Source organism: Falco peregrinus, chromosome 1 (genome assembly GCF_023634155.1).
Source record: "Falco peregrinus isolate bFalPer1 chromosome 1, bFalPer1.pri, whole genome shotgun sequence".
Lineage (NCBI taxonomy): Eukaryota > Metazoa > Chordata > Aves > Falconiformes > Falconidae > Falco > Falco peregrinus.
Window position 1 is genome coordinate 43,297,406 of NC_073721.1, and position 26,143 is coordinate 43,323,548.

Sequence of the window (26,143 nt, forward strand, 5' to 3'; positions counted from 1 at the left end):
TGTGCTGAGGACCTACGGGATGATGACAACAAGTAGCAAGCAATGCGAGCCAAAATTGTGTTTATATAGTGTGAGTTTGGATGTTTTATTAATGGAAGAGCTTGGCAGGCACTAGTGATGCGGTATCGGAGTGGTGAGCATCTGCGGTTTGCCTGGGCTTCACCTGGAGCTGTGAGCATCCAGCTCTGCTGAAAATGAGCCCATTCATCATTTCTAGTGTTTGAGACACAGCACAAAAAGGGCAGTTTGACCTAATACTGCCCTATAGCAGCTGCAATTACTGGAGTATAATTCATTTCAAATGGATCCAGAGATTTCTTTCCATTAACATCCAGAATGAAAAAAAAAGAGCTAGTGGGCAGGATTCACAAGGCAGGTAGTGACCAGCCCAACAGTCATCGCAGGTGGGGGATTAAGTTGCATTTTGTGGAGGCAAAGAGCAGGATAGGACCTAGTTGGGCTCCTGCGTGCTTCTCTGGGAAGACACTGCGTTTTATTTCTGGTGTTTAATGATGGTCTGAACCTTGAGTACAGGTAGCAATACAGGGTGTGATGTGATGTGATGATCAAAGGCAGCCGCGGTGGCAAATTTCTTGCAGGAAAACTTGATTCTTGGCTTTTCCCGAGTAGATAGGTTTTAGTTCATAAAACTCAAATCTCTTTGGGGTAGTATGTTGGTTTTGGTTATGTCCTTTTTCAGAAGGAGGCCCACAGAAGACATTTGCAGGTGAGGGAACAGTGGGGCCCTGGAAACTATTCCATTCTCATCAGTTTTAGGCTGTATTGCTGGGTCAGGATGCTTAGAGACTGTCAGTTTGGACGCTCAGTGCTGCCTCAACTTGAAGATCTGGCTGTGTGTATCAAATCTGGTGTTTCTTTGAAATTGGTTTATTTTGGATTCTTGGAATGATGCAGTTAATCAGCAAGGTGGGTCTGAGAAGCAGAAAGTGCTGTTGCATGCTCTGCCGGTCCTGCAGATGAATGCAGCTGGGGCACCACTGCTCCGGAGCTGACCTCTGTCTCCAAGGAGCTTGCGAGTAAATGTACGCAAAGGGAGGGATGGAATTGAAATCTTTTTTTAGTCTGCTGCTTTAATTTTCAGACATCTTCCATCTAACCTCTCTCTGGGAAAAAAACATCTTGATTTTTATTACAAGCCCCAAAGGCTTATACTAATAGGTTGGTTTAGAGCTGGCAGTAATACCTTCCAGAAACTGTCTGCAAAACTATCTGAAGGCTAGACTCTGCCACCACATTCTCAGTATCTCTGTCCTTGTTGGCTTTTTCCATCCCTACCCCCAGCCTGTTCCCTTGTGCTGGAGCTCCAAACAAGACGTGCTTCTGCCAGGTCAGCCTGTCCAGGTTAACTGTCGGACATGGCCAAGAGGGTCTCAGGTCCTGGTTCAGCCCAGGGTTTCAAGTAGCGGTGCAGGGATATGGAGGGGCTCACCTGTCTGAAGAGCTTCCCGCCCTTCCCAGGCCATTGCTGTGGAAGATGTATTTCCCTTGGCTTCTTCCAAGATGAATTCGATCCCCACAGTGTGAGTGGTGCCAGGCTGGTGTCAGGCTATGATGGATGGACAGAGACACTAAGCAGTTGGTTAAGGATCCCACTTGGTCATGCCCCTTGGCTCGCTTGTCCTGCTCCCATGCTGAGGACGTGGCTCCTCTGTGGTCCACATTTCCTTTCCATCATCATTGTGCTAAACTGAAGAGACAGCTCCGTTCAATAATTCATAACCTCACATAGCCGTTGTAATATTTAAAGGAGGGGGAAAACCCCTTTGGTTTGTCCTTCCTCCAGGCTGGAGGTAGAGGAGCAGCAGTGATGGAGGCTGTTGGGTGGTTCCTTGGGCAATGCTGTTTGACTGGATGCAGTGGTGGACACAAATGTCTTCTTGTGGCCAGATGCAGAAGCCCTTCGGAGTGGTAGGGACATAGGGCAGGCAAAAGCCCTTTGAAGGTGTGAACGTTCTGTGGGAGAAGGCTCTGTGAGTGACCTGTGCAAGGGCCAGAGTGAAGGTGCTGGCTGAGATTTTCCTTTTTTGTTTGGTTTTGAGTGTGTTTAAATGATTCTCATGCTCAAGTATGGCTTTCAAATGGGAATTGATCATTCAGAAGCTGGCGTGTTATGGCAAATGAGCCAAACCAGCTCTTAAGCAACTTTGTGGTGTTTTGAACAGCTCCCTTCCCATCCGTGTAACTTGGCCTCATGTGGTAATTGTATAAACTATTCTGCTTCCTTTGGCTATCAGGTGAGATGCTGAATTTATCCCCCACCCATCCAGGCTTATTTTCATTCTTGTACAGACTTTTCTAAAATCTGAGTAGAGGGTGCTGTGCAAGTCCAAAGTGTTTGATTGTTTAGAAGTCACTGGAGTATCTTGTGTTCATTATTTTAACAATTGGAGAGAGGGGTTTATTTTCTCCAGAATCATAAACACAATCTTCAGTGTGTTTTATGAAAACAATAAAGCTAAACTCTAATAACCACACATTTTCCTTGCTTTATGTGCACACATCCTTGGGGAACAGGGCCTCAAGGACTCATCTTGCTCTGCTTTTAACGGAGTTTTAATACGCTCAAGTTGGTAAGTGGTGGAGAGCTAGATTATGAATTTGCTTTGGTACCTAAAGGAATTTTCTTTGCCTTTAAAAATGCTCAAGGTGAGCAAAAAAGGCACCTCTGGAAGAGAAAGCCAGTGACGCAACGCGAAATTTTTAGCCCTGTGATCCAAAAATCAGGCTTCATTTAAATGCTGTCTATTGCAAACTCCTCTGTACGAGGACTAATTAGCTTTCTTGCATCTCTTTCCCATCCTGTGAATAATACTGTTTTCTTTTAGAAGAGATCTGAGGCTCTCAGAGGCAATTTATAAAGGATGATGCTTTGTTACAGACGGAGAACCAAAGCAGGGAGATGAAGGGACACTGTTCCTAAAGTATTTAGCCACCTAATGGATTTTTCATTTTTGAGTGCAGAAGTAGGTTAGGGCCCCAGCTCCGTCTGCAGTAGTGATGTTTTGATTGAGAACTCACTTAACAAGACAGTTTTCATCGAGAAGCGTTCAGAAATCCAAAATACCATGGAGAAGCTTCAGTTTTGAATGTTTTCTGGGGGAAGGAGGAGGGAAAATCCCATCTTTTGGCATTTCTTCAAAGAAGAGCACGTGACCGGCTAGGTGTCCACATGTGCTATAGTCACCCTGGGACAGTAAATGTCCGTGGTCTTGGCTGGGCTGTGCCTGATGCTTGTCTTTCACCCTTTCATTGCACTGTTTCTGGGAGGGATAGATGGAGAGGTTATTTTCCCTTCTCCCTCATGGGGAAACTTCCAAGTGGTCTTTTTTTCCCACCACAGACCAGGATAAGGTTCAAAGCCTCAGGAGAGCCTCCTTAGATCTCCACAGGAGCAGCTGTTATGTTCGTTTGTTTTCAGTGTGGTGCGATTTGGACATGCAGGCTGCGCCTCTTCCAGAAGCCCCACCAGGGCCAGGTAGATCCATAAATATCTGAATTCATGAATGTCTCTGGGGCGTGTATCAGAGTCAAAGGTTGAATGGAGGGATTCTCAGTGTCTGCCCAGTGTGGTAGAGATGGGCACCATGAAGGATCTCCAGGCTGCATTTATGGCTCAGCCTTGCAAGCACCATGTGCCAGGAGCAGGAACCCCAGCGTGTGGGGCATCAGGAGAGATGATCTATATCTGTAGATCCCAAAGCCTCAACACTGTGAAGGGCTGGAGCCCTGAAGGAAGGCAGACCTGTATGGCTGGTGCACAAATGATCTTGGGTGGTGGAAAGTTGGCAGGGAGTGATGGGGAGGAGATGAAAGGTGTTGCTGCTGCTGACAGGCAGAAGATGGTGTGGAAAGGCAGGTAAGTGCCTCTCTTTATGGGAGGGAAGAGCTTTGAGCTAGCACTGGGTATGGACAGGCTATAGGCCCCATGCTTACAGTCCCGGGCAGCAGGAGCTAATTAGCATGGGCCTTAATGCAGCGGGGCTGCTCGGCACCATCGCCTTTCCAAGTTAACGTGGACTTCTCACGTCCAAAGTCCTTTGATGCTTGTCTGAGAGTATCAGGGCGCTCTGGTTTCCAAAAGGAGCTCTCCACAGAAGAGTGATAAATGTGTTTAATTTTTGCAGAGCTTGTAGCCTGGTTTTATCCCAGGATCCGTCTCTTGGGGTTTTATTAGCTGATGGTGTCTGTAGGAAAAAGTCAAAGCGACTAGACAGGAACAGCCGTGGAATTGATGTAGGAAGCAAGTGCATGTTTTGGAGATAATGTTTCTCATTCTTGCTGTTTCTACGTGCTGAGTTTAGGCAGCTCATTTCTAGTTTTGCCATAGTTTTACAGCTGCTGCCTGCAAAAAAATCCTCTGGCTGGCTGCCGGCTTAGGCAGGGTGTGAGTTGCATGCTCTGGTCATGATGGGTCCCCTGTGCTGGACCACAGGTGAGGCCCTGGTGGGCTGGAGCACAGGGACGAGTGGATATGTCCTTCTCCCCTGCATACGGCTCTGATAAATCCGGCGCAGAGGAAAGCTTGGCTTGGCTTGGCTTGCTGAAAGCTCCAGGTGGCAGGAGGGGCCCGTCTGCTCTGGGTGTGCTGGTGTGGAGAGGTGATCACCCTGCCTTTGAATCTGGGAGAGAGACAATTTGCAAACATGTGTTGATGCGTTCCTCTAGGAAGCCAGGCACTAAATCATCACCTTGCAGCTTGCATGCAGATTCATCCAGGGAACCTATTTAATTAGGGGATAAATTTAGAAATCAATTATTATTTGCAGAAACAGTTTCTTTCCCTCTAGTGAGGCTGCAAGGATTCATCCTCCTCTGCCTCTTTCCCATGACCTTTGTGTATGCAGATCAGGGGTGGAAATGCTCCATGCCTCTATCTGTTTAGGTGGCCTGGTTTTGGGCAGCTGCTGCACAGCTTTCCCCAGAACTCTGTTAGGACAGCAAATGGGGATACAACCATGAAACCATGTTGGTTTTGGACCTAATGATGGGAGCACCAGGTCTGCTGTTACTGGGGACATGGATTAGCCTTTCCTCATGGAGTAGAGGATGGCAAGAGATCTGAATTTGATGGGAAGGGGAAAATAAGGACAAAGGGGTGGAATGGGGCGATAGGCTTGTTGTTAGTGATGGGAGAGAAGGATGGGGGACAGGAAGAGCCTCATGAAGCATTTCCAGTGATGGGGAATGCTAGGTGACCTGGCTGGGATAGGAGTGGGACCGTTTGGGGTGGTGTGTGTTGATGGTGAGTTGTCAAAGGTTGTGCAAAGCTGGGTTAGGGCTGCAGTGACAGCAAAGCTGGCCCTGCTCTGCCTGTTTGGAGAGATGTGGCACCAGTGGGCTCAAGCTACCTCCAGAGCTGGAGGAACTTCTGGGCAAGCACAGTGGCTGGAGACCTGCCTGTGCTGTCACACCCTGGCACCATCACAGGCATTTCCCCGACCCTCAGAAAGGGCTGGCACCCCCCACATGGTGACGGGGGTGTTATGATGGCCTGGCTACCCCCAGCAGGGCTTTCTAGCAACCCAGGATTGCTCCCTTATTACAGCAGGCGAAGCACTTGTTGCAAGGCATGGCTAGGACACCTGGTCGAGTGAGAAAGGACCCTGCTTGCGCCAGGCTGGGTGGTGATCATGTTTGTGAGGACATGGCTGCTCCAGGCTTCGGTCTCTGCCACTTCATCACTTCTAATCTCTGACAAATTGCTTAGCTTCTCTTTTGCCTTACTCACTTTTAAATGAGGAAAAATTATTTTGCCCACAGGCTCTGAGAAGCCTCAATAAATTTGGTTACTTTTATTATTTTGGAATTTAATGTCTCCTCATCTTACGATGCCACTTTCTGAGCCCTCCAGCAACTTCTCTGTGCTCTTAGATCAGCTGCTTAGAGTCCAGTTCATTTCAGTGTGAGTCAGTCCAGACAGACGTGAGGATTTTCACAGCTCTGTCTCAGTAAACTCTTTTGCTTTTGGCAGTCTGATGGCTTGCAGCCTCCCACTGCAGCCCTTCGCTCCAGGGCTGAGGCAGCCTGGGTGGTCTGTCCTGCTCAGGGGGAGTCTGGCACCCTGGGATGGCATCCTCGGGGAGCAACAGGCTGCTCTTGCATAGATAGCCCTTGCTGTGCTTCTTTGCTGCAGAAACCTGGTTGTGCTTGGGCAATGGGACCCTGTCAGTGTGTCCGGGGCCGATGGCATCCCTCTGGGTGCTGGGGTAGATAAACATGCAAGGTTGCTCCTGGGTTAAGCTGTAATATCCTTAGAGAGAAGTGAGTTTTCTGTGAGGTTGCAAGAACTCATTTCTATAAGCAAGAGCTGAATCTGGGGTTTGTGAGTAAGCTAAGGCAGAAGCTGGATACTTGCGTGGTACCTTGTCTCTGGGGGACTGGAGGCCTTCCAAGGAGCAAGCACTCAAAAGCCTCTCCCAGAGAAGAGGTGAGATCCTTAATCCTTTATAACCACTGTGGATGTCTGCCTTGACAGCAAGGGAAGGGACTTTGTTAGTGTGGGAGCCCTGTCATGCACGTGGACGGGCTCCAGCAGATGTTCATTCCTGGTAGCTAATATTTTTACCTTTCTGGGCAAGGCTATGCCCAGAACTTGTGGGCTACTTGGCTTTGGATGCACCCACCTGGTGTTGCAGGTGACACATGGGCTGAAGAGTTCAAGTTATCCACTACCTGCTTTTTGCCTGAAAATGCCCAGCCGGCTCCTCTCCTTTACACTGCTGGCTCTTTCTCCTTGGGAAAGGGCATCCACCTCTCAGCAGGTGGAACTGTCCTAGTGTATGTCTCTCTAGAAAGCAGCAAGATCTCCTCTGTCCTTCTTGTCCTCCTCTGCCCATCCCACCACAGCACATGGGGAGTTTCTGCTGGGACCCCCCCAGTGCTCAAGAGGTTATTGGGAGGGGAGGTCTGTGGAGGAACCATTCTAAAAACATTACTTTGCTTCACAGTTTGAGCAGTGCCCTGAGCTATCAAACTACCTTATAATTTTAAGAGGTATGTTTCCCAAAGAGAGACATTTAAAAATGCATAGAGGTTATAAAGCACTTGGCTAGTTTTAATCAAGCTCTGAGCAATGCTCACCCCTCGAGGCCAGCACCGTTCACTCACTCCCTGGCATACGCTGTGCAGAGCGGCAGATGCTGTAAAATGAACATAGCGCTCTGCTTTGTTGTGAAGTCTGCCTGGCTTTGCAATGCTCTTCAAGTCACCTGGATAGGTCACGTTGCCCTTCTGCCACAGCTTGCAGGAAAGAGAAGCACGGTCGCGGCTGCTGGCCTGTGCCTTTGCCTGTGTGACAGTGCTCCGCTGCCCCTCATTGCCCACCCTGCTGTGCTGGGCAGCCCTCTGCCCTGTTCCGCTCCCAGCCCTCAACTCCTGCTGAAACTCAGGAGTTAAAGGAAAAGTCGCAGTTGCCACTGCCACCTGCACAGGGAAGAGGCTGTAGGGGTGGTTTTAAAAAAAAATTGAATGTTTTGTCTTTGCACGAGCCTTATCTAGAGCCATAATGACTCCTGGGGCTGCTCTGCTGCCAGGGTGTCTGTGTTTGAGGTACTGCTGGCTGTCCTGGAAAAAAGCATCCACACCCCAGCCTCACTGGCAAATGCCTGTGTCAAGGAAAAGAAAGCAGGAGGGGGATGCAGGCAAGCTGGGGCTGGCTGAGCACCTTCTCTCTTTTGCTGTGGAACTTGGGTTAAAACATTGACAGAACCCATCCGGCCCCATCTCCATGTGCCAGCATTTGCTGCCTACTCGGGGACCGCGTGCTGCCGCTGCGGGCGATGGCAGTGCCATGCCCGTGCCCTGCCTGCCCGCACGGCTGTCTCAGCTGCTGTGAAAAATCAAGCGAGTGGTTATCGCACACAGCAGCTCTTGCTCGGTAGCCTCTGGTTGTGTCATTAGACACTTCAGATCCATTCAGGCTCCAAGCAAAGCTCCCATGTCACCATGCAGGCAGTGATCTGTAGTGGTGGGTGACGGCACTCCAAACACCAGCATCTCACCTTAGCTGTGCTGTGCCTGGGCTTGAGGATTAAATAGGTGGGTTTTTTTTATTGTCCAAGTGCCTAGTGAAGGCTTCCAAAGGTGGTTCCCCTGGATGTGAGGTGGGAACAGACTCTAACAGACTCTCTAAGGCTTTTTGTGGTCCTGCAGGAGCCAAGCTGGGGTTTTCAGACATGCTGGAGTCACGTGTGGGGCTGGGGCAGTGATGGAAAGATGTCCTGTGTGGCAGGGGGTGCAGGTGGAGCAGGGCAGACCTGGTCCCTGCAGGGCTCAGGGCTGAGTAGAGCTACTGCCCTGATGCAGCTGAGCTGCTGATCCACTGCTCATAGCTGAATTTTCTGAGGCAGGACATCCCTACTGTCTTCATAAAAACCTGTCACATTTAATCCATCCTTAAAACAGCGATGGGCCAGGTCCGGCAGTGTTGTGTGCCCATTGCCGGCAGAAAAGCTTCCTCATCAAAGACACTGAATTCCTTAACAGGGATTAATAGTTGGACCATCAAAAACTGGTGCTTGTGCCTTTCAGATACACTTCTTTCCCCTCTATTTATCAGGTCTATCTCTTGTTGGTTTTGAGGATCTGGAGTAAGTGGGGAACAGAAAACTTTCACAGCTTTCCTCACGCATCTCTACAGCAGCACCTTTCATGGACCAGCAGCTCTTTCTCCTGTGACAAGAGGAAAGACTCAGCTCTTCCTTCTTCCTCACACCTTCAGGTGCTCTCTCACAAGTGAACCCTGTGTCTCTCTTGGGCGAGCCAGGAGGCTCCAGAGAAGTGGCAAAACTTGAGCTTTTCAGTAAAACCCCAAAGCACCTCCGAAGCAAACTCCTGTGCCTTGCCTCAGGGGTGGGCATTAGGGTAGGAGAGAGGGCTGCTAAACAAAACCTGTGCATCAAGGTACCATGTTCACACCCATCCCTCTTGCAAGCCACCTCTGCAGGATGCGCAAGAGGGGCTCTGATATTTAAAGTTGCTTGCCATTTTTTTTTTTAAATTATGGCTGCATCAGCCAAGTGGATGACACTGTCAAGGGACTGCGGCTGAGCACCCCCAGTGCTGCTCCGAGCCTGCCTGTCCCATCTCTCTGAGAAAGCTGCACCCAGGAGTGCTCTGCCACCTGCTTTTCCAGACCCAGCATTTCTCATTCAAACTGAGATGACCTGTCGTGTTGAGCTGCGTGTGAGTAATTTCTATAGGACTGGCTTAACATGCAGTAGCGCTGTCTGCCTGCGTGCTGTTGGCTTCCACCGCTGGTCAATGGGAGTCTCTGCTGACAAATAAAAATGGAATTGAATGGAAGGGAATTGAAAGTCAAAAGGGCCCTGTAATAATTTTAGAGTGCCTGAGGCGCCACACTGAAGCCCTGGCATTAGAAATAAGGGTAATGTACTAGAGACTGAATTGCAATCAAAGCAGCTGTAAGAATGTGGAGCGTGTGCTGAGTTTCTTTAGGGTTCGTGAAGCCAGATTATGATCTGTAAGCAGTGCGGGCAGATCGATATCTGCTCACTGACGCATACAGGGACCCTAAAGCCTGTGATTAGAAGGGCCGAAGGGATGTGGAGAATGGTGCAGAGGGCTCCAGAGCCAGGAGTGGGAGCTGTATTGGAGCAGCTCAATCCTCGGGTTGTCTCGAAGTGTTTCCAGGGGCTGAGCCATGCAAGGGGCTGATGCTGTCCACTGTGCTCACCCTGTCTCATCTCATGGACCATCTGTGTGATGATGCAGTCTGCTGACCTCTTGCTGTATTTCACAATAATTACATCTATCTAAAATAGTCTTTAAAAAACCCCACAAATCCCATGTTTATGAATAAGGTTGGTGGGAGGAGGGGAAGAATCCAAATGTCCTGGCTGAGTTCACTGTTCCTGACATTCACTGGATCAAATCCAGTACCATCACTGGTCCCACAAGTGTAACACCAGCTCATGGCAAACAGCTGCCCCAGAATTGCTGAAGCCATCGGAGGGTCAGGCAGGGAGATGTAAGGGCTGGCATTGGTGCCTGCTGAATCTGGGCAGATGCTGTGGACCACCCTTGGGACAGCCGGTACAGTGGCATGGCTCAATAGCTCGATGATGAAACGTGATGGCAGCAAGGAAAGCCATTCCTGAGTTGGGACTCACTGTCTGATTTCATGTGCTGGTGGCTGAATTTATCAACTCAGTGCATGTATTCCCTTACATCCCTCTCGGCCACCATGGGCTCTGTGTGTCCTGCTTTGTGCCACATGCAGGATGACAATCCCTTTTTCTGCAAAAGTGAATGGGCTTGGGAAGAGCATCAGCTGAAGGGATGCCAGGTACCTCTGCTTTGTGTGTGCAGGCATACCCACAAACCTTGTTTCTACCAGACTGCAGCCTGCAGGGAGCATTTTACCAGTAAATGGGTGTAAACCTTCAAGCTCACAAGCTGAGATGTACATGGTAGTCTTCCAGCTCTTCAAGAAACCAGTGGTGCTGGTGTTCATGAGGGAAGAGTTGCTGAGGTGCTTTGTGGCTCATCACTGTTGCCAAAAGCATTGGCAAGCTCAGCCTGGGAGTCACTCCTGCACAGGGCAGAGTCTGTGCAAAGCCCTTCCCAGCATTTTCTAAAATGTCTGTGGGAAGGGTTGTTGGCCAGGGCATCATGAACATAGGAACCACACCTGGTCACAGCTTTCTGTACCCGTGACGCCATAGCAGCAGCGTGGGACAGGGCTGTGTGCTAGCTGCGTCTGAAGGTCGACGTCCTGAGGCTGCATGGAGGCATGTCGTCTGCTCGCAGCAGTGACAGGGCAGCAGTGGTGCTAGTGCTGTCTCTGTCACCTGCCTTTGGCAGTGTGGATGATCTGTGAGGTGGTGCTGGCTGTGCCATCCCTGGTGAGCACCCGTTCTCCTGGGAGCACGGCGGGGATGCTCTGCCCCTGTACCTCTCCAGCCTGGCCATGGGGAGAGGCAGGGTCTCCATCAGAACTGAGGAGGCTTTCTCATCTTTTGGGTTCTTGCTGAGCTTGGGATCTTTCCTCACCTTCAGTCGTGTTGCTCTGATTGTCAGGGACCCATTGGTGGCACTTTAGCTCTTACCACATTTATGCAGTCTTTGAGGTGGCGGGTCCCAGGAGCATGCCCAAAGTCTGGCTTCTTGTTCTTCTTCTTCCAGGTAGTTTGAGCAAAACCTAAAACCAGCCAAACCTACTTTACTGTAAATCCCTTTTTTCCCATCCAACATCAGATAACGATGCTGCTGGCAGAGCAAATGAGATGCAGAGAGAGAGCCCGAGCCTTCCCACAATGTTGGTGGTGTGCCCCCTGGACCACCCCAAGACCGAAGCTCCCTGACGCCTCCTCCATGCAGCACCACCCCCAGACATGCACCGTGTCCCAGCAGACATGCACAGTGCTGAAGCCACCCCTGAAGTGCCCTGCAGGTGCAGCACTGTGCTCCTCACAGACAGAGGCTTTGAAAAAAAGATGATCAGAGGGAGCTTGTAATCTTTTTTTCCCCCTTCTTAAACTTCTGAGCTTCTCTGTTACTTTTTACGATCTGCAGCTGCGTTTGTGTGTTGCCCTGGGGAGTACTGCCAGAGGAGCAGGGAGTAGATGTAGAAGGCAAGGAAAATGTTAAAAAAATGAGCAGAGGGGAAGGGGGGGGGGGGGGGGGGGGAAACAAAACCAAAAAAACCCTGTGCTAATGATTGGGATAAAAAAACCCCACCACGTTGCCACCAAAAGACCCAAACCCTTAGAACTGTTAGGGCCTGTTTGACTGCAGAATAGTCCCCTGGGGAGCATGGGGGAAGCCCCATTACTAGAGTCATTTTGGAGCTAGTCTGCACAGAGCGTGATAATCTATTCCGCAGGGAGCAATCCTGTGCTGGCAAGGGCACTGGGGAGAGCTCTCTGTTTATGACTTTCTGCATAAATTTGGTTTATTAGCATAAGTGGTAGCTAGCACCGAAGAATCTATAAACTAACACTTCACAGAGGTTGGTGCCTCTGGAGAACATTAACTCAGAAGAGCCCCTGGACTAATAGCAGGAGAAATGGGGTTGCAGGCTTAGGGGTGACGCATGGGCAAGAAGAGGACGATGCAGTTACCAGTGTTGGCTTTTTATGGAGGACAGGATTGTGTTTCTGAGTCTGCTATCTCCAGCTTTTCCTCTGCCAGCAGATTAAGATGATGGGTTGTGCAGGTGAGCTGATGAAAGTCTGGCTGCAGGGTGCAGGTCCTGCTGGGATGAAGCAGGTGGGGAGGAAAAAGGCAGGAGGAGCCTGGATCTGTGCACTGGAAATTACTCACAGGTTTCTCACCCGTCATGCCAAGGGTTTGATTCTTATAGTAGAAGTGTCCAGCAGGTCCCAGGGTCTGAGCAGCACTGAGGAGCAGAGAGGAGGGGAAGCGCAAGGAGGGTTTGGTTATCCGGGGGTGTGGAACTGTGCAGGGATGAACTGCCACAAGCAAAATGGCTTATTTTAATAATGACCTTCAAGAATTAAATAAAAATACAATAATCATGGTAGATTAGCAAGAACAAGCCAATTAAATATAAAACAGGCTTTGTAAAACGCCATGACAGATAAGGCAGGGCTGCAACCTCCCGCATAACTGATGAATGTTGAAGCATTGCATAAGGTCGGGGGGGGGGCAGGGGGGAGCCAAGTGAATATTTTGAGCCTGGCAGCCTGCCTTGGAGAAGGCAGAGGTGAAAAGGCTATCTCTGCCAGCTCTCTGCTGTCAGTAAAACGTAGCAGGAGGGAACGGAGAGGAAGGAGGAGGTGGGTAGGGTGGCCAGGAGCCCGAAGGCATAGAGTAACAATCCTCCAACTTTAATATCTGCTGTTTCATTTTATATTCATCATGTCAGCATAATCTGCTTTTATGGGAATCGTCTTGGTTCCCAACCAAATGCATTTAGGCCCTTTTGCTTTTAAGTTTGATTGTAATACGAGTTGAAGACTTCAATGAAATGTTTATATGTAAGGATTGTAGCAACAGGGAAGGGAAAAATGGAATTAGATAATCAGTCTGAAGGGATCTTGCTGTGTTTGCTGCTGTCCCCTGCCCTCACCCTTCTCCTGGGCAGATGACCTTCAGATGGGCATGAGCCCAGGTCAGGGTCTGACCCCCCGGAAACATTTTGTTTGGATTGTGTGTTTGATTTCCAAGGAAAATGTGGAAATTGTAGTTTTATGAGAGTCAGAGCTTGAGGAAGGGCAGAAAAGGCTAAAGTGCTCTGTATGCCCTTTCTTCAATGCAGACCATCAGCAGGTGCTGTCATTGGGCTCAGCTGAGCTGCGTGATGGGAGATGAAGAGCAGGTGTGAAGAGCTGGGGGCCACAGCCAGGTGAGGCTGCAGGGGAGACATTTCTGCTCCTGTTGCAGGGGGAACAGGCTCCTCAGGTCCTCTGCTCTGGGACAGAGAAGTGCTAAACTCTTGGTTGGGGGGAGAAGGGGCCTGGCTGGCTGCTGCAAGTGTAGAGGACCCTCATCATCCCTTCTCTGCTGTTCTCTGTTGGGTGCAGTGAGCAGGTAGGAAGATGGCGTGGCAGACGTTTTGTGGTCTGTTTGGCTGGTTTACTCAGTGTTTTACCCATGAATCTGTGTTTAAGCCCCAGTGGAGAATTCCCCATCTGCTAGATGCCAAGATTTTAAATAGCTATAGGCTACAAATGCTTTTCCATTGCTGCCCATTTAATACCTTAACTGTATCTCGTTCTGTTTTGGTGCAGAAATGCCCTTGATTTGTTCCAAAAGTATTTGAAAGCTCTGATAACAGGCAATCTTGCTGCAGACTATTGCATCCTTTCTGATGGACGGGCTATTGCTGCTGTAACTGCTGTGTAGATAGTGGAGTGACAATGCGTGTCTAGTGCAACGCAGGCAGTGTAATATTCATGTCAAGTGCACGAGGCCAAGAAACTTCCCCGTGTTTGGATATCGAACGGTTCAGCAGCTAACAGGGCTTGAAAAGGGCAGGATTTTTATGTTTGTTTTTCTTGTTTTGTGAGCAGCAAATCTGATTGGAGGCTCATGATGTCCCAGCAGTGCTGGGAGTAGTAGTGGTCAGGTATCCTGCAACACGGGCTTCAGGGATGAAAAGGATACAGGTATTTATAAATGTGTAGTAAATGATATCCAGGCTTGGCAAGTCAACTTTCGTCAGAAATTGCCTTGCTGCTGCGTTTGCTTAAAATTGTGAAATGAATGTTAAATTGAAGTTTCTACTTTTGGAAGAGACCTTTTGAAAATGAAACAGGCTTATCTTCAGTCTAGGCTAAAATCCAAAAAATTGCCTATATCTCAGAACTCCTCAGAAGTGTTCTCCGTGATCCTTTTAAACATCCCATGCAAAAATGTGTGCGCAAGGGAAAAAAATTGGAGAAAGTTTGACTCTGAAGGTTTTTTTCCCTGCTTCTGTAATGTGAGGTAGCCTTTGGGAACCATAGCAGCGGGGTCCTGGCAGCACCCACATCGAGTCTGTGCTGTGGTCTAGGTGATATAACCTCCCTTTCCTGAGCCCTTTTGGAAAGGGTTGCTGCAGGGATGTGTGTGTGATACTGTAAATCATCCTCTCCTACGGGTGATGGTCCCTCTGAACAGAATTAAGATGGCTTTGCGTAGCCAGAGGCCTGTGTCTCGATGCTTGTGTCTCCCATGGCCTGTTTGCCTCTTCGGAAGAGCTTGTGATATCTATCCCAAAGCTGAGTTAGTGCTTTTACTCCTAAAAGTAGCATTTGCTGCAATTTTAATTAGACAAGGAGATGCTTTTCAGTACAGACCCTTGAAGTATTGCTAGGAAGATGACTGCAATTAAACAGCCCTGATATTCCTCTCATTTTGTCCTTTCTTTTACCACTTTAAGCTGCCTGCTTTAGTCTTGTGTCTCTCATCTCCAAAGAGGCTAATTTCATTAGATTCCCAGGTCTTGCACAGGCTGCTGTCCTGCAGCATGAGCCATGGGGATGGCTTGATTTACAGGGCAAGGAGTGCAAGCAACACCTCTTGCTACTGATTTGCTCCAGCAAATGGCTATTTCTATTAAAGGAGGGAAGGGATTATCAGGAGCAACCTTATTGCAATGACAGGGATGTGACAGGGAGTTCACGTGTTCCCTCCGAAGTGCAAGCATGGGCTCTTCATGGATTCCACTCATGGTCAGGAGCTGTTTAGTTTTTCTTCTTTGACTGCTCAGATGTGCATAGAGATATGGATAATGACTGGCACTGTGCTTGGGAGGGCAGAGATAATGAGCACAGCCCTCCAATTAGCTTCAGGTGACAGGGCAGCTGGCTCAGGTGTGTCAGTAGTGTAATTAGTGAGGTGCTGAATCAGGGAGCTGGCTGGTGTAACCTTGTCCCTGCTGTCAGCAGGGCTGTGCAGTGAGGGGAGATCCTGCAGGACCAGGGGTGTGATGGGGACTTCTCTGTGAGCAGGGGGTGCTTGGCTCCATTTTAATTCATGGTGGAAAGCCAGGAGCTTGCTGCTGGGAAATGTATTGATTTGGGGAGTAAGAAAAATTGTTCCTTAAGGATTGGCATGTTTTTTTGCTGGGTTGAGATGTGGGTCTGTGGAAGTGCCTGGTCTTGTAGTTTGCATGGCTGCTCGTGAGCCAGCACCCAAGTGTCTTGAAGCATCTTATTCTGAAAGCTGTGGGTGACTCCTCAGGACAGCCTCAGCTGGGCTTCGTCTCCACTGGAAGCTGGAACTGGATGTGCTTTTGCTCAGCTGGGTTCAGGAAAATAAATGCACAATGCCCTTGCTGTTGCCTGGCTGCTTTGCCCGCAGGGGAGCAAGCCCTGTCCTCCCCACTGACCCTCTGTGGCCAGGCTGTGAAGGAGGACCTTGTCTCTGTTCCCACCATGGTGCCAGGGAAACCCAAACTTGTGCTGTTGGCCTTTCTGGAGCAGACACTGTGCAAACAGCAGGTCATGCTCTGTTATAGCCGCTCGCTCTTCCCAGATAGGAGGGAACTGAATTTGGGTCTCTCACAAAGCAAGTGTTTGCCGAAGCTGTGGGCCCAGTGACTAAGAGGACCTGACTTTCTTCCCATTGCTTATATTTCAGATGGAAAAACAAACACAAAAAAAAGAGGTGGTGGAAGGAGAAATATTTTGGCTCATTTTATGCTAGTATTTTTTTTTTTTTTTCGGTTTTGATTCGGCTGCCAAACTGCCAAATCCATTCTTTGCAGAGATCCGTTTAAGACTTGATGGGCAGCTGTGGAGCTGTCAGCACTGCTGCCTGTGTCTGCTGCTGCCTGGCCAAGGCACGAGCTGCAGCTGAGGCTTGGAGCTGCTGGCTCTGGCTGTGCTGGGGCTGTGGATCTCGGCTGGCTTTCGCTTACAGAGTGCCTGGGGTGTCTAAGCTCCTAATTAGTCCGATGTGGTGCCCTAAGTCAGGGGAAGCTGCCACAGTGGATATTTGTGCTGGGATGCTGTAATCGGGGCTCCCAGGGTGCTTATGCTATAAATCAGGACTGGGTGGGATGTAACACTAACAGAAGGCTGCAGAAGACCACTGACAGGCATGTGACCCCAAGGTCAAGAGGAATTTGTCAAGCCCGGTGGTCATTTCTTCTTGCCAGTGCTCATTAGTGTGTGCTGGGGATGTCCCTGTTAAACACAGCTGTAGTGCTACCTCGCAACCTGGATGAAGTTTTCCATTGTAAACACCAGCAGAATACGTACAAATGCCTGTGTTTTGGCTTGCTGGGCACCAAGCATCCTTCCTCCACCCTGTGCCGAGCAGCAAACCTCCCTTGGGCTTGGCTACAGATCTCTAGGAGCTTCTTCTAGCCTGTTTGCTGGGAGAGCTATAGGAGGTTAAAGGAACCTTGTGCAACATATTATTTTTACAGTTGTTGCCTTTCTAGTTTAGAAATCCCAAGGCAGTTTGTACCCCTTGGTTTTTATTAAGGAAGATAACTATTACTGTTCATATGTGGGGGAAACAGCAGACAGAGGCCAAAAAAACCAGTGCTCAAGCTCATCCTGTAGATCAGAAGCAGTACTAGTGCTAGGGCTCCAAAGTCCTGATTTCCTGGACTGCTAAGAATACTGCCTTTTAGCATCGTGGAGAAAACTGATCCTCAAGTTGTGTGCTTTGTCCCTGCAGAGATGTCGGGGACAGTGGCTGACATTTCCCTGGTGCACTGGAAGCAGCAGTGGCTGGAGAATGGTACCCTGTACTTCCACGTCTCCATGAGCAGTGCCGAGCAGCTCTCCCGAGCCACCCCCCCCACACTCCAGGAGCCTTCGGAGATAGTGGAGGAGCAGATGCATATTCTTCACATCTCAGTCATGGTGAGTTAAAGCTGCCAATGGCATCAGAGGGCACAGAAGACTCTCTGGGGTGGGACAGCAGCCAGGTCGTGGTGGGAGGGTGGTGTTAAGGGGCAATGTGATGAGCCTGGTTTGCAAATGTCTGTGTCCCTTCTTGGTTGGGCCTCCAGAGAGGGAGAAATGTGTTTGAATGGGCCAGGAAAAAAAGAAAAAAAAAGTTGTTCTTTTAAGAAAATGAAACTAAATAAAACAGACTGTAGGGAAGAAGCTGTTGGGAGGGTGACAAGGAAGCTTGTGATTCCTCCTGCATCTGCTGGCTACTGGTGAGGTGTTAGCGGAGTATTTCTCCTTGCTCTTGCCTTTGGACATGTGCACAGGCAAGATTTTGGGCATGGACTTGGTCATTTCTTTCTGAAACTGGGTTTTACCTATTGAGTGAATACGGGCTGAGGCATGATCCTTCTTTTGCAAAGGATAAACCTGACTTAAAAGTTAAAAAAAAAAAATAAATATGTTCCATATTGCTTTGAATATCCCCATCCCGGGTGTTGCGTGACCTTTTGTTAACAGATCATGTATGTGCTCTGTTGCCTTTTAAGTGCTTGAGTGCCTTATTGAAGCAGTTGTCTATGTATTTGGATCTGTTCCATCATTCCTCTGTGCTTTGGAGCCCCATCTGTAAAATGGGACTAAATATATTGTCCCTTAACTCCTCCATTGGGATAAACGATCCCATCAATAAAAGAAAAAAAAACAACAAAGCTAGGTTTGTAGATCCTGTGTCACCTATTTGCCCAAGGAAAATCTTTTATAGGAATGGGGGTTCCATCGCAGCAACCCTCTGCAAAAGGTGGATTTATTCATCTCCTGGAACCAGTGTGTCATCTCCATGGGTTCTGTCCTTTGTTTTGGCAGGAGGAGCAGAGGCTGCAGAAGCCTTTATTTCTTCCATTTGAACAAGCAGCTGTTGGCTTTTACAACTTAAACCTGTTTTTTTGAGTGTCTCAGCCCTTGCTAGTGGGGCTATAGGTTGGGCAGTGGGTGCCTGTAAGCACAGAGAAGGGCTTAGCATTAAGGCAGTTAGGCAAGATAAGATGCAGGATGGCAGAAGGGAAACAAATTGGGGACTTCAGCTTACTGGGTTGGCTAGGGAATGTTTTTATGTCCTGCTAAAAATGTCAGTGTGATGGAGTATTGGGGCCCGGGGCAAGAACGTAAAACTGGTGCACTTAGAAGATGAACCTGAAAAAATAATGGAGAGACAGAGCAAAGAATGAGGACAGCAGAATGCAGGTCTGGGGTGCGGAAAGCTCAATCCCTGGTCTGAGTGTGGGATTGCTTGGCTGTTGTTGGCAAACCGGAGCCACAAAGCAGTGGCCCGTGGCTGCAGGGCAATACTGGCTCTGGAGCCTGGTGACTCCTGCGATTGCTTGAAAAGCAGGTGAGCTTTAGTGGGGAGAGATTCAGTCTTGGTCCTCAGACCTTGCTGAAGCTGAAGCTGTTCTTTATAAAAAAATGTGATGATTGTAATGGATTGCATCAGAGAGAGAAATTTTCTTTGAGAAATTCCTGCCCGTAGCCTTCATTTGCGGCACCTCAGAGCATAGGAGCAGCAATGCCGGTGGGCTGGAGCTGGAGGTATCACTGTGCATATCACAGCAGAAATGTTCCTGCACTCCAGTGCTGATTAAGTGGTTAAGATTGGTTTTGCCGCATCTTACTGAAGCCGATGGCATGGGAGCATCTGTGGCTTTGTTGTGAGGATTGACTCATGCCCTGACCCTCTCCTGCCCTTCTGCAAAAGCAAGAAGTTCCTCCTGCACAGAATGAACCATAATTCCATTTTCTGTATCAACTCTGATACTACTTGCAATGAGAGCAGAGATTCCAGACAGGGATGTTGGGTTCAGGTTGGGGTCTGGGCTGCACTCGTGTCCCTGGAGAGGAGAAGCCCTGTGCGTTTCTTCCCTGGGTCAGGACTGCAGCGTAGACTTGAAACTTTGCCCAGTTTTGTTTTTGTTTTTTTTTTTTTTTAGAAGATTCATTAACTTTTTGAGTGAACCTGAGCCAAATTTTGAGTTACTAGCAGAGGATAAATGTGTGTTTTATTGAGGGTTTTTTTTTTTTTTCCCTTTCAAGACCACATGGAGTTCTGTAGCTAAAGTAACACGGGGCAAAAATCTTTGTTTCTTAGGAGGAATATTTAATCCAAGTCCCCAGGCTCTGTTCAGGCTGCTTTCCCATGCTGTTACTTTCCTCCCTGGCCCCAGCGACATCGCATCCCAGGAGCCCCTGTCACTCGAGCCCTCCTGCCTCCTCAGCAGCAGGGTTCCCCTGCTGTGCCCTGCTTGGCCAGATCACAGCATGGGGGGCTGTGGTACCCCCTTCCTGTCCTCCCCTGTGCTCCCTGTGTCTGTATCCCTTCTCCTGCCTTGAGATGCAGCTGGACGTCCCCGTGTCCTCCTTCCCGGCCCTCAAATGCTTTTCCTTCTGCATCCTACTGTAAAGCCCAATGTCTCCTGCATGTTCTTTATAGGCTAAAACACCATTCCCTGCGCAGGAGGAGTTTCAGCCCACCCCAGCGCTGCCTTGGCATTCAGCGTCGGTGTGCCCCGTTCATCATCAACCAGCATCTCGCTACGGGGGACAGGAGGAGACATGGGAAAGTGCTTCCTTCCATCTCCTTTAAGTGGCTGTAACACGCACTTTTACCTGTTTCCTCATCCTCCAGCTGAGTTATAGAAAGCTGAGGAAGGTTTGCCTGGGGGATCTCGATAATCCCCCGCTTAGGGAGTACTCTGGCAAAGCTTTATCGGGCAGCAAGACATCTCCAAGCTGAGCTCCCTGTGACGGGAACGTTGTTTTGGATTTCTGTAAATGTTTATGACTTGGCTGGCAGCTCCTGCTCTGCCTCTAAAGCCAGGACCCCCTCTGCGCTGCGTGGGGGCTCCGCTGGGTGTAAATCCTGGCTTTACTCCCCCTCGCAGTGATTTTGGCTGTCAGTGCATGGCTTTCTGGTTTGCGGTGGCTTTGCTTCCAGTGCAGCAGGAAAGGACCCATCTACGTCTGTGGCCCTGGGGCAACCATCTGCCTCTGCAAAAGCACTGGGTGACCATAACCCTCTTCACACCTCCCTTCCTAAGCTCAAGGGCATCTTTGACAGCAAAATAATACTTTATTTTTATTTCTTTTTTTTTTTTTTTTTCTTTCCTCACTGTTTTTTCTTAATCTCTCCCCAATGAGACATAACATTAATTACTGCAGTTAAAGGGAATTCGGTCTCCATCACTCTCTGCCACCCCTTTCCTCTTGGCTTGAGCATCTGAAATTTGTTTCCCAAATGAAAAGAAGGGAGAAAGGGAAAAAACAAATATGCAAATGCTAGATTTTATTTATTTACCTTTTTTTTTTTTGCGCAGTGTCAAGTAGAAAGGAATCAATATTTTTGTCATTACTCCTGTTGTGTTTTCTCCCCATATCTTAGCTGTCATTTGGGTTTAATTGTGTTGTTTCCTCTTGTGTGGAAGTAAATCTTATCTGTTTTGGATTAAAATTCAATGAAGGTCACAGCAGCTCGAAAACTTACCAGGCTGCAGCAATTAATGTTCATTTGGCTTTGATAAATTGGAATGTTCCCCACAATAGGACTGGAGTGGATTTCAGAAGCAATAATTCTTCCATTAACTCAATGATTCCCTGCGTGACGGAGCGTCTTGTCACTGCTCTGTTTGTCATCTGTCACTTCAAGGATCTGGGCATATGCCTGATATGATTTATCATGATTATTGGGGCTGCTTGTGTCAAAACATTTTAAACCACTAATTATTCCAGCCTTGTAAATTGCTGTATTTAACAAAACATAAGAGATATTTATTCTTTTGTTGTTCCTCACCATCTTGTGTCCCTGTTCAATTATTGCTCTGTGTCATGGTGAATTCAGAGCCGGGACCATGTCCAGCAGCATTCACTGTAGATGGGGACTTATCTTCTGGGCTCTGGGGAGGTGAAGGGGTGGGTATGGGTAGGACAGTCAAGTTTTATCTCTGCGTTGACCTACCTCGCAGGCCTTTGGTAGGGCCATTGCAGCCAGAAGCTCCTCCTGGCCCGGCGAGTGCCAGGGATGCACGTTTGGGAAGAGGATGCAAAGCCACATCTCATTCTGCTGGTGAGGGGATGGGTCTTTCTCCCTGAAGCCTGTGTGAGTGATGCTGGTAAAACCCCTGGTTGTGGGATATCAGAGCCAGGACTGTGGGGGGTGGTGTAAATGAGCTACACACTGCCTTTGCTCCAGCTCCAACGGAAATAAGGTGGGTTTTTTTGAGAATGGTAAGAAGCAGAAGCCTTGTTTCATGTTGTACCATCACCCTGCAGAGAAGCATATCAGTTTCGGGCATAAACAGTGACCAGACCTCATCAGGCTGCTTTTTTTATATTATTATTTTTTACTTTTATTGCCTACTTTCTGCTGGCTGATACTGGCAGTAGACAAGTTAGCTCTTGGTTTCTAGGTCTCCCAGAGGATTTTTTTAGCTTTTATTTATAAGTTTCCTTTTTTTCTTCTTGTTCTTATGCATCCTGATGTTTCCCTAATGATCAGCCATTGGTGCTGTGCTCCGTCAGCCTCCGAGTTGGGTATAAAGTGTGCTTTTAAATGCTTCACTCTGATTTAGCATCCTGCTCTGAAGTGGAGCTGGGGAGGGGTCCTGTGGGTCTGATGTACTGTGCAGGTGGATCATGGCGAGCACCGTTTCTTGTGGCTGTCTCCGGCTGGGGCAGCTTTCTAGTTCCTTAAGCACTGCTGGAATAGAATATCCAAGAGCAAGTGAGGTTTTAGGAGCTGTTGCTGTCTCCTACCTGAAGCTGCTGTCACCCAACAAGAGTGATGACAAATGCATTCATCTCCCCCCCCCCCCCTTTTTTTTTTTTTTCCCATCATCTGTGACCCATATCACAACTCTCCCTCCACCCATGCTTTTCTGCCTGTGTTTCCTTGGGGACCCTGTGTCACATTAGGCTCTTGGCTTTCAGCTTGACTGTGCAAAGCGTTGTCTGTGGGTGGCATCGTGCTTGTCCTGCGTGACATTGGGGTGTGATGACAGCTGTACCTGGTGGAACGAGCCCCATAGTGCTTTGACTGCCTTAAACACAGCATCCAGCCAGCATGTTGGACAGGATGGTGAGGTCTTCTCCAAACCGCTGTGCAAGCCCAATTGCCTTTCTGACTGCCTGTGCTGGCAGGGGTTACTCTCCTTCCCACAGATGGATATAACATTATACCAGTGCAATCGGGCTTATCTTGGCATGTATGGGAGGGGAGAGGAGGCTGAGCTCTTTGCAGAGCTGGGACAGTTCCCATCCTTCCTAGCAAACAGCTTTCTGAGGGATCACCCCAGGTCCCATGGGCTTTGGACGCATCCATGTGCGGGCTCGGTCATCTTCGGCATTCCCCTCTGCTTGGCCATCATGAGTGGTGTCCTGTTTCCCTACCCAAATGTATTTTGTCTTCCCTGATGCAAAACCTCCCGTTGGTTTTAATTCCCTCCTGACCATGTGCTTGCAGCTTGCATGGCACCATGTCCTCTGGGATAGCTGGGTGCCCTGGTGGATACAGAATGTTGCTTGAGCCTTACTCAGGTTCCTTGCACTGTGTCTTGCTGATAGCAGCATGGGAGCTTCTGTCAGCCAGCTCAATTGGGGGGGGGTGGGGGGGAAGTGATGTACATGAGTAATGATGTAGTGAAGAAGGCACAACATCTGTGTCATCATTTCTGCACCAGGAGGTCAACCAGATTCATAAAACATGCCCTTCCAGCTTGTGATATGTTTAGGAATTAATTAAGGTAGGGAGAGAATTGCTGCTGCAGCAGATTTCCTTATCTGAAAGGTATTAAAAAGCTAAATTGATCTCCAATGAGCTGTTTTTATTTAAAAAAAAAAAAAAAAAAACACACAAAAAAAAACAAAGCAAAAAAGCAAAGCCCTAAAACCTCAGAGCTGGGTTCAGTACGTTGCTGTTTGAGAGTCGCGTCACCGCTTCTCACATGGGGAGAGGAAAAGGAGATGCCCACCCCCATGTGTAGATGGACCAAGCATCCCCAAATCCCCAGGAGGTGGATGGGAGGTGCAGGCTCTGTGCTGGTGAAACACCAAGCCGGTAGCCCCTTGTCTGGAGGAGTGTCCCATCAGCAGTCCTCCCCAGTCTGCTGAAGGTGGTCCTAAGCTCTTCCCCAAGCTGCTTTGGGGTGGCCAAAGGGGCTGGTGGGACCTTTGCTGGGTCTGGTGACCCAAGGCAGTGGGGCTGAGTGCTTGCAGACTGTTAATCTGGGGACTGGAGCTCAGCATAGCTGGAAGCTGAACTTCCCCATAATAACCTTTACCTGCCCTGTGCTGTCTGGAGCACCTTGGGGACAGCAATTAAATCATGCATGTGCACGTGAACCAGCGCAGGGGGGCTTGCTAGTTGGTGACACTGTTGGTGGTGTCTGCTCTTTCCCAGGGTGGGGACATTCTTTGGCTTCAAGTTTCATTACCATAATGAGCCATTAACAAACTTCTTGTAGCCTGGGAGAAGCAGCCTCTTTCATTCACCATCCTCCTCTTCTGTGCTCCCCTCCTTTGCAGAGATGATCCAAAACTGGGACTAAATGTAGTTAACGGTGTGCTCTTGTATTTAGGGAATTCATTTGGGAGGGATTTGTCTTTAAAGTGTCACTTTTGTGACAGTGACACCTGTTATGTTAATAATTTTTCACTAATCTCTCTGTTTTCTACCTTAGCTACTGTGAATACATTAGACACTTTATAGCTTTCTATCTAGCAGATTTTTCCCCCCCCCCACTGTGTTAAAATATGTAACTGGAGTGCTTGATTTGCATCTCTGATAAAGCAAGGCTGAATAAATACTCTTAGTTCATCTGAACTCATCAGCAAACCAACTTTCTTGTGTCATCCCCAGAGCAATCAAAGTTGGTACTGGGGGGAAAAGCAGCCATAGGAGGTGTTTGGGAGGGGTTTGTTTTTTGCAGATGGCATTGAATGTGTGGGAGGGATCTGCACCCTTAGGAAATTCCCAACCTCGACATGCTGAGAAAAGAGGACAGAGGGTAAAAAGAACTCACGTTGGAAAGGTGGCTGGTATAGTCAGGGGGTGCTAGAGCTGGAAGGAGGATGCTGGAGTGGGGAGGAAATGGAGAAGAGACACGGAAGGAAGGTTTCAGAAATAGGATGAGGAGCATCGGAGCAGCATTAGCTGGTGGCTCAGGGTGGGACATGCAGCAAGGCCCTGGGTGCATCTGTCTTCACCCCCGTGGCGCATCCCTCTGTGCTGCTGGCGACAGCATCGTGTATTTTTATTGCGCGGTGCACTGGGCTGCGCAGGGAGTTTGCCGATTTCAGATTCTTGTCTTGAACTTGTTCCTTTCCTTCCTCCTCCTCGTTCTTCCCCTTCCCACCATCTGTCTGGGAGAAATACTTGTGCATCTACAGCACCGCGGGGCGTAGCTGGTAGGTTGACCTTTTCTCAGTGCTTTTTCTCTCAGCATGGGCAAAGCAGATGGAAAAGCCAGGCTTCGGTGGGGTAGTTCTGCCTTGGCTTCTGGCTTCAGAGGGGTCAGAGAGGAAGGAGCATCCCTGTCCTGCACAGGTCAATCTCACCGAGCTGCTGGGCTCCTGGAGAGAGCAATTCCATGCGGGAGCCCAGTGCTAATCCTGTGTGTAAAGTGCTGAGAGTATTTGATGTGTACCTTTGAAACATTGACGTAGACACAGAAATGCTTTGCAGCTACCAGCCTAGATCTAATCGCTTTCAACTGCCAGGCTCAAAACTACATATGGTGTTAAAACTGTTACAAAATGTTAATGCGGGAACGGGCCTGTGGTTGCTGATACTGCTCTGGGTGGCCCGGTGGTGGCTGGGAGTGGGTGGCCAGGGCTCCAAGGTAATTGCTTATGATGGGGAGTGTTTTCTCAGGCTGCAGACCTCGCCCTGCCTGCTTTGGGGTGCTCCTCGGCCGGGTGATGGGGTGTTGGCAGGATGCTGTCCCCTTGCCGGGGAGGCTGTGATATGGTGGGACATGGCCGGGGATGCCTGGCACGCTCTTTACCTCCCTGCAGGAGTAGCATCATCTCCAGCTTTCTGCTGGTACAATGCAGGCTCTGACCCTGGGGATGCAGAGAGATGGGTGATGCTCCTGGTCCTGGGGTTTGCTGCTGCTTGTAGCTGCAAGGGAGAGGCTGTGGACGTGAAGGCTGGATTGGCCTTCAGACAAGGAGAGAGACATCTGCCTTTTTCCTTCAAACTTTGTGTTATCTGCAGATCTTGCTTTTTCTCGTAGTTATTCTTGTTTGAATGCAAGTTAGAAAGGTTTGCATCAGTTAAAACGTTGTTGGTGTTGGGCATTGGCTTATGTACAGGTGAACTGTGATGAACCTGATATGAAATAGCTTAAAAGTGGTTGTGAAATATATTTACTTTATACAGCACTACAAAAGACTGAATTTTTGTTTGGTTGGCAAACCCCAAAGACGGGAGTAAGTGTTAAAGACAGGATGAAATGCAATATCGTATTTGTCCCCAGAAATATGATGTTCGCTTTCAGTTTGGGCTTTTTTTTTTTTTTTTTTTCCCCCCATTTAAAAATAAATTGGACTTAGTTTCACAAGGCAACGTTATACTGTGAAAAGGCAGAGCGTTTTTTGTTCAGGGAAGTGTCAGAATGAAATGTTTCTATTCTTCAACACTTTCCATATCCTCCCTAAAACCACTTACGCTTTATTTTCAGCTGATGCGAAACTGTCTAAGCAGATAAACCATGCCTTGAAAAACCTTGCCAAGCTCTTCATGGAGTAACTGTGCC

General features: G+C 48.7%; 1 protein-coding gene across 1 annotated transcript in view; it reads left to right on the forward strand.

The window, feature by feature from the left end:
• Positions 1-26,143, forward strand: part of ASTN2 (astrotactin 2) — a 354,170-nt gene that overhangs the window by 39,178 nt on the left and 288,849 nt on the right. The window contains exon 2 of the mRNA XM_055802618.1: positions 17,122-17,309. Within this exon, the coding sequence (XP_055658593.1) occupies positions 17,122-17,309 (188 nt within the window). The remainder of the gene's footprint in view (positions 1-17,121; positions 17,310-26,143) is intronic.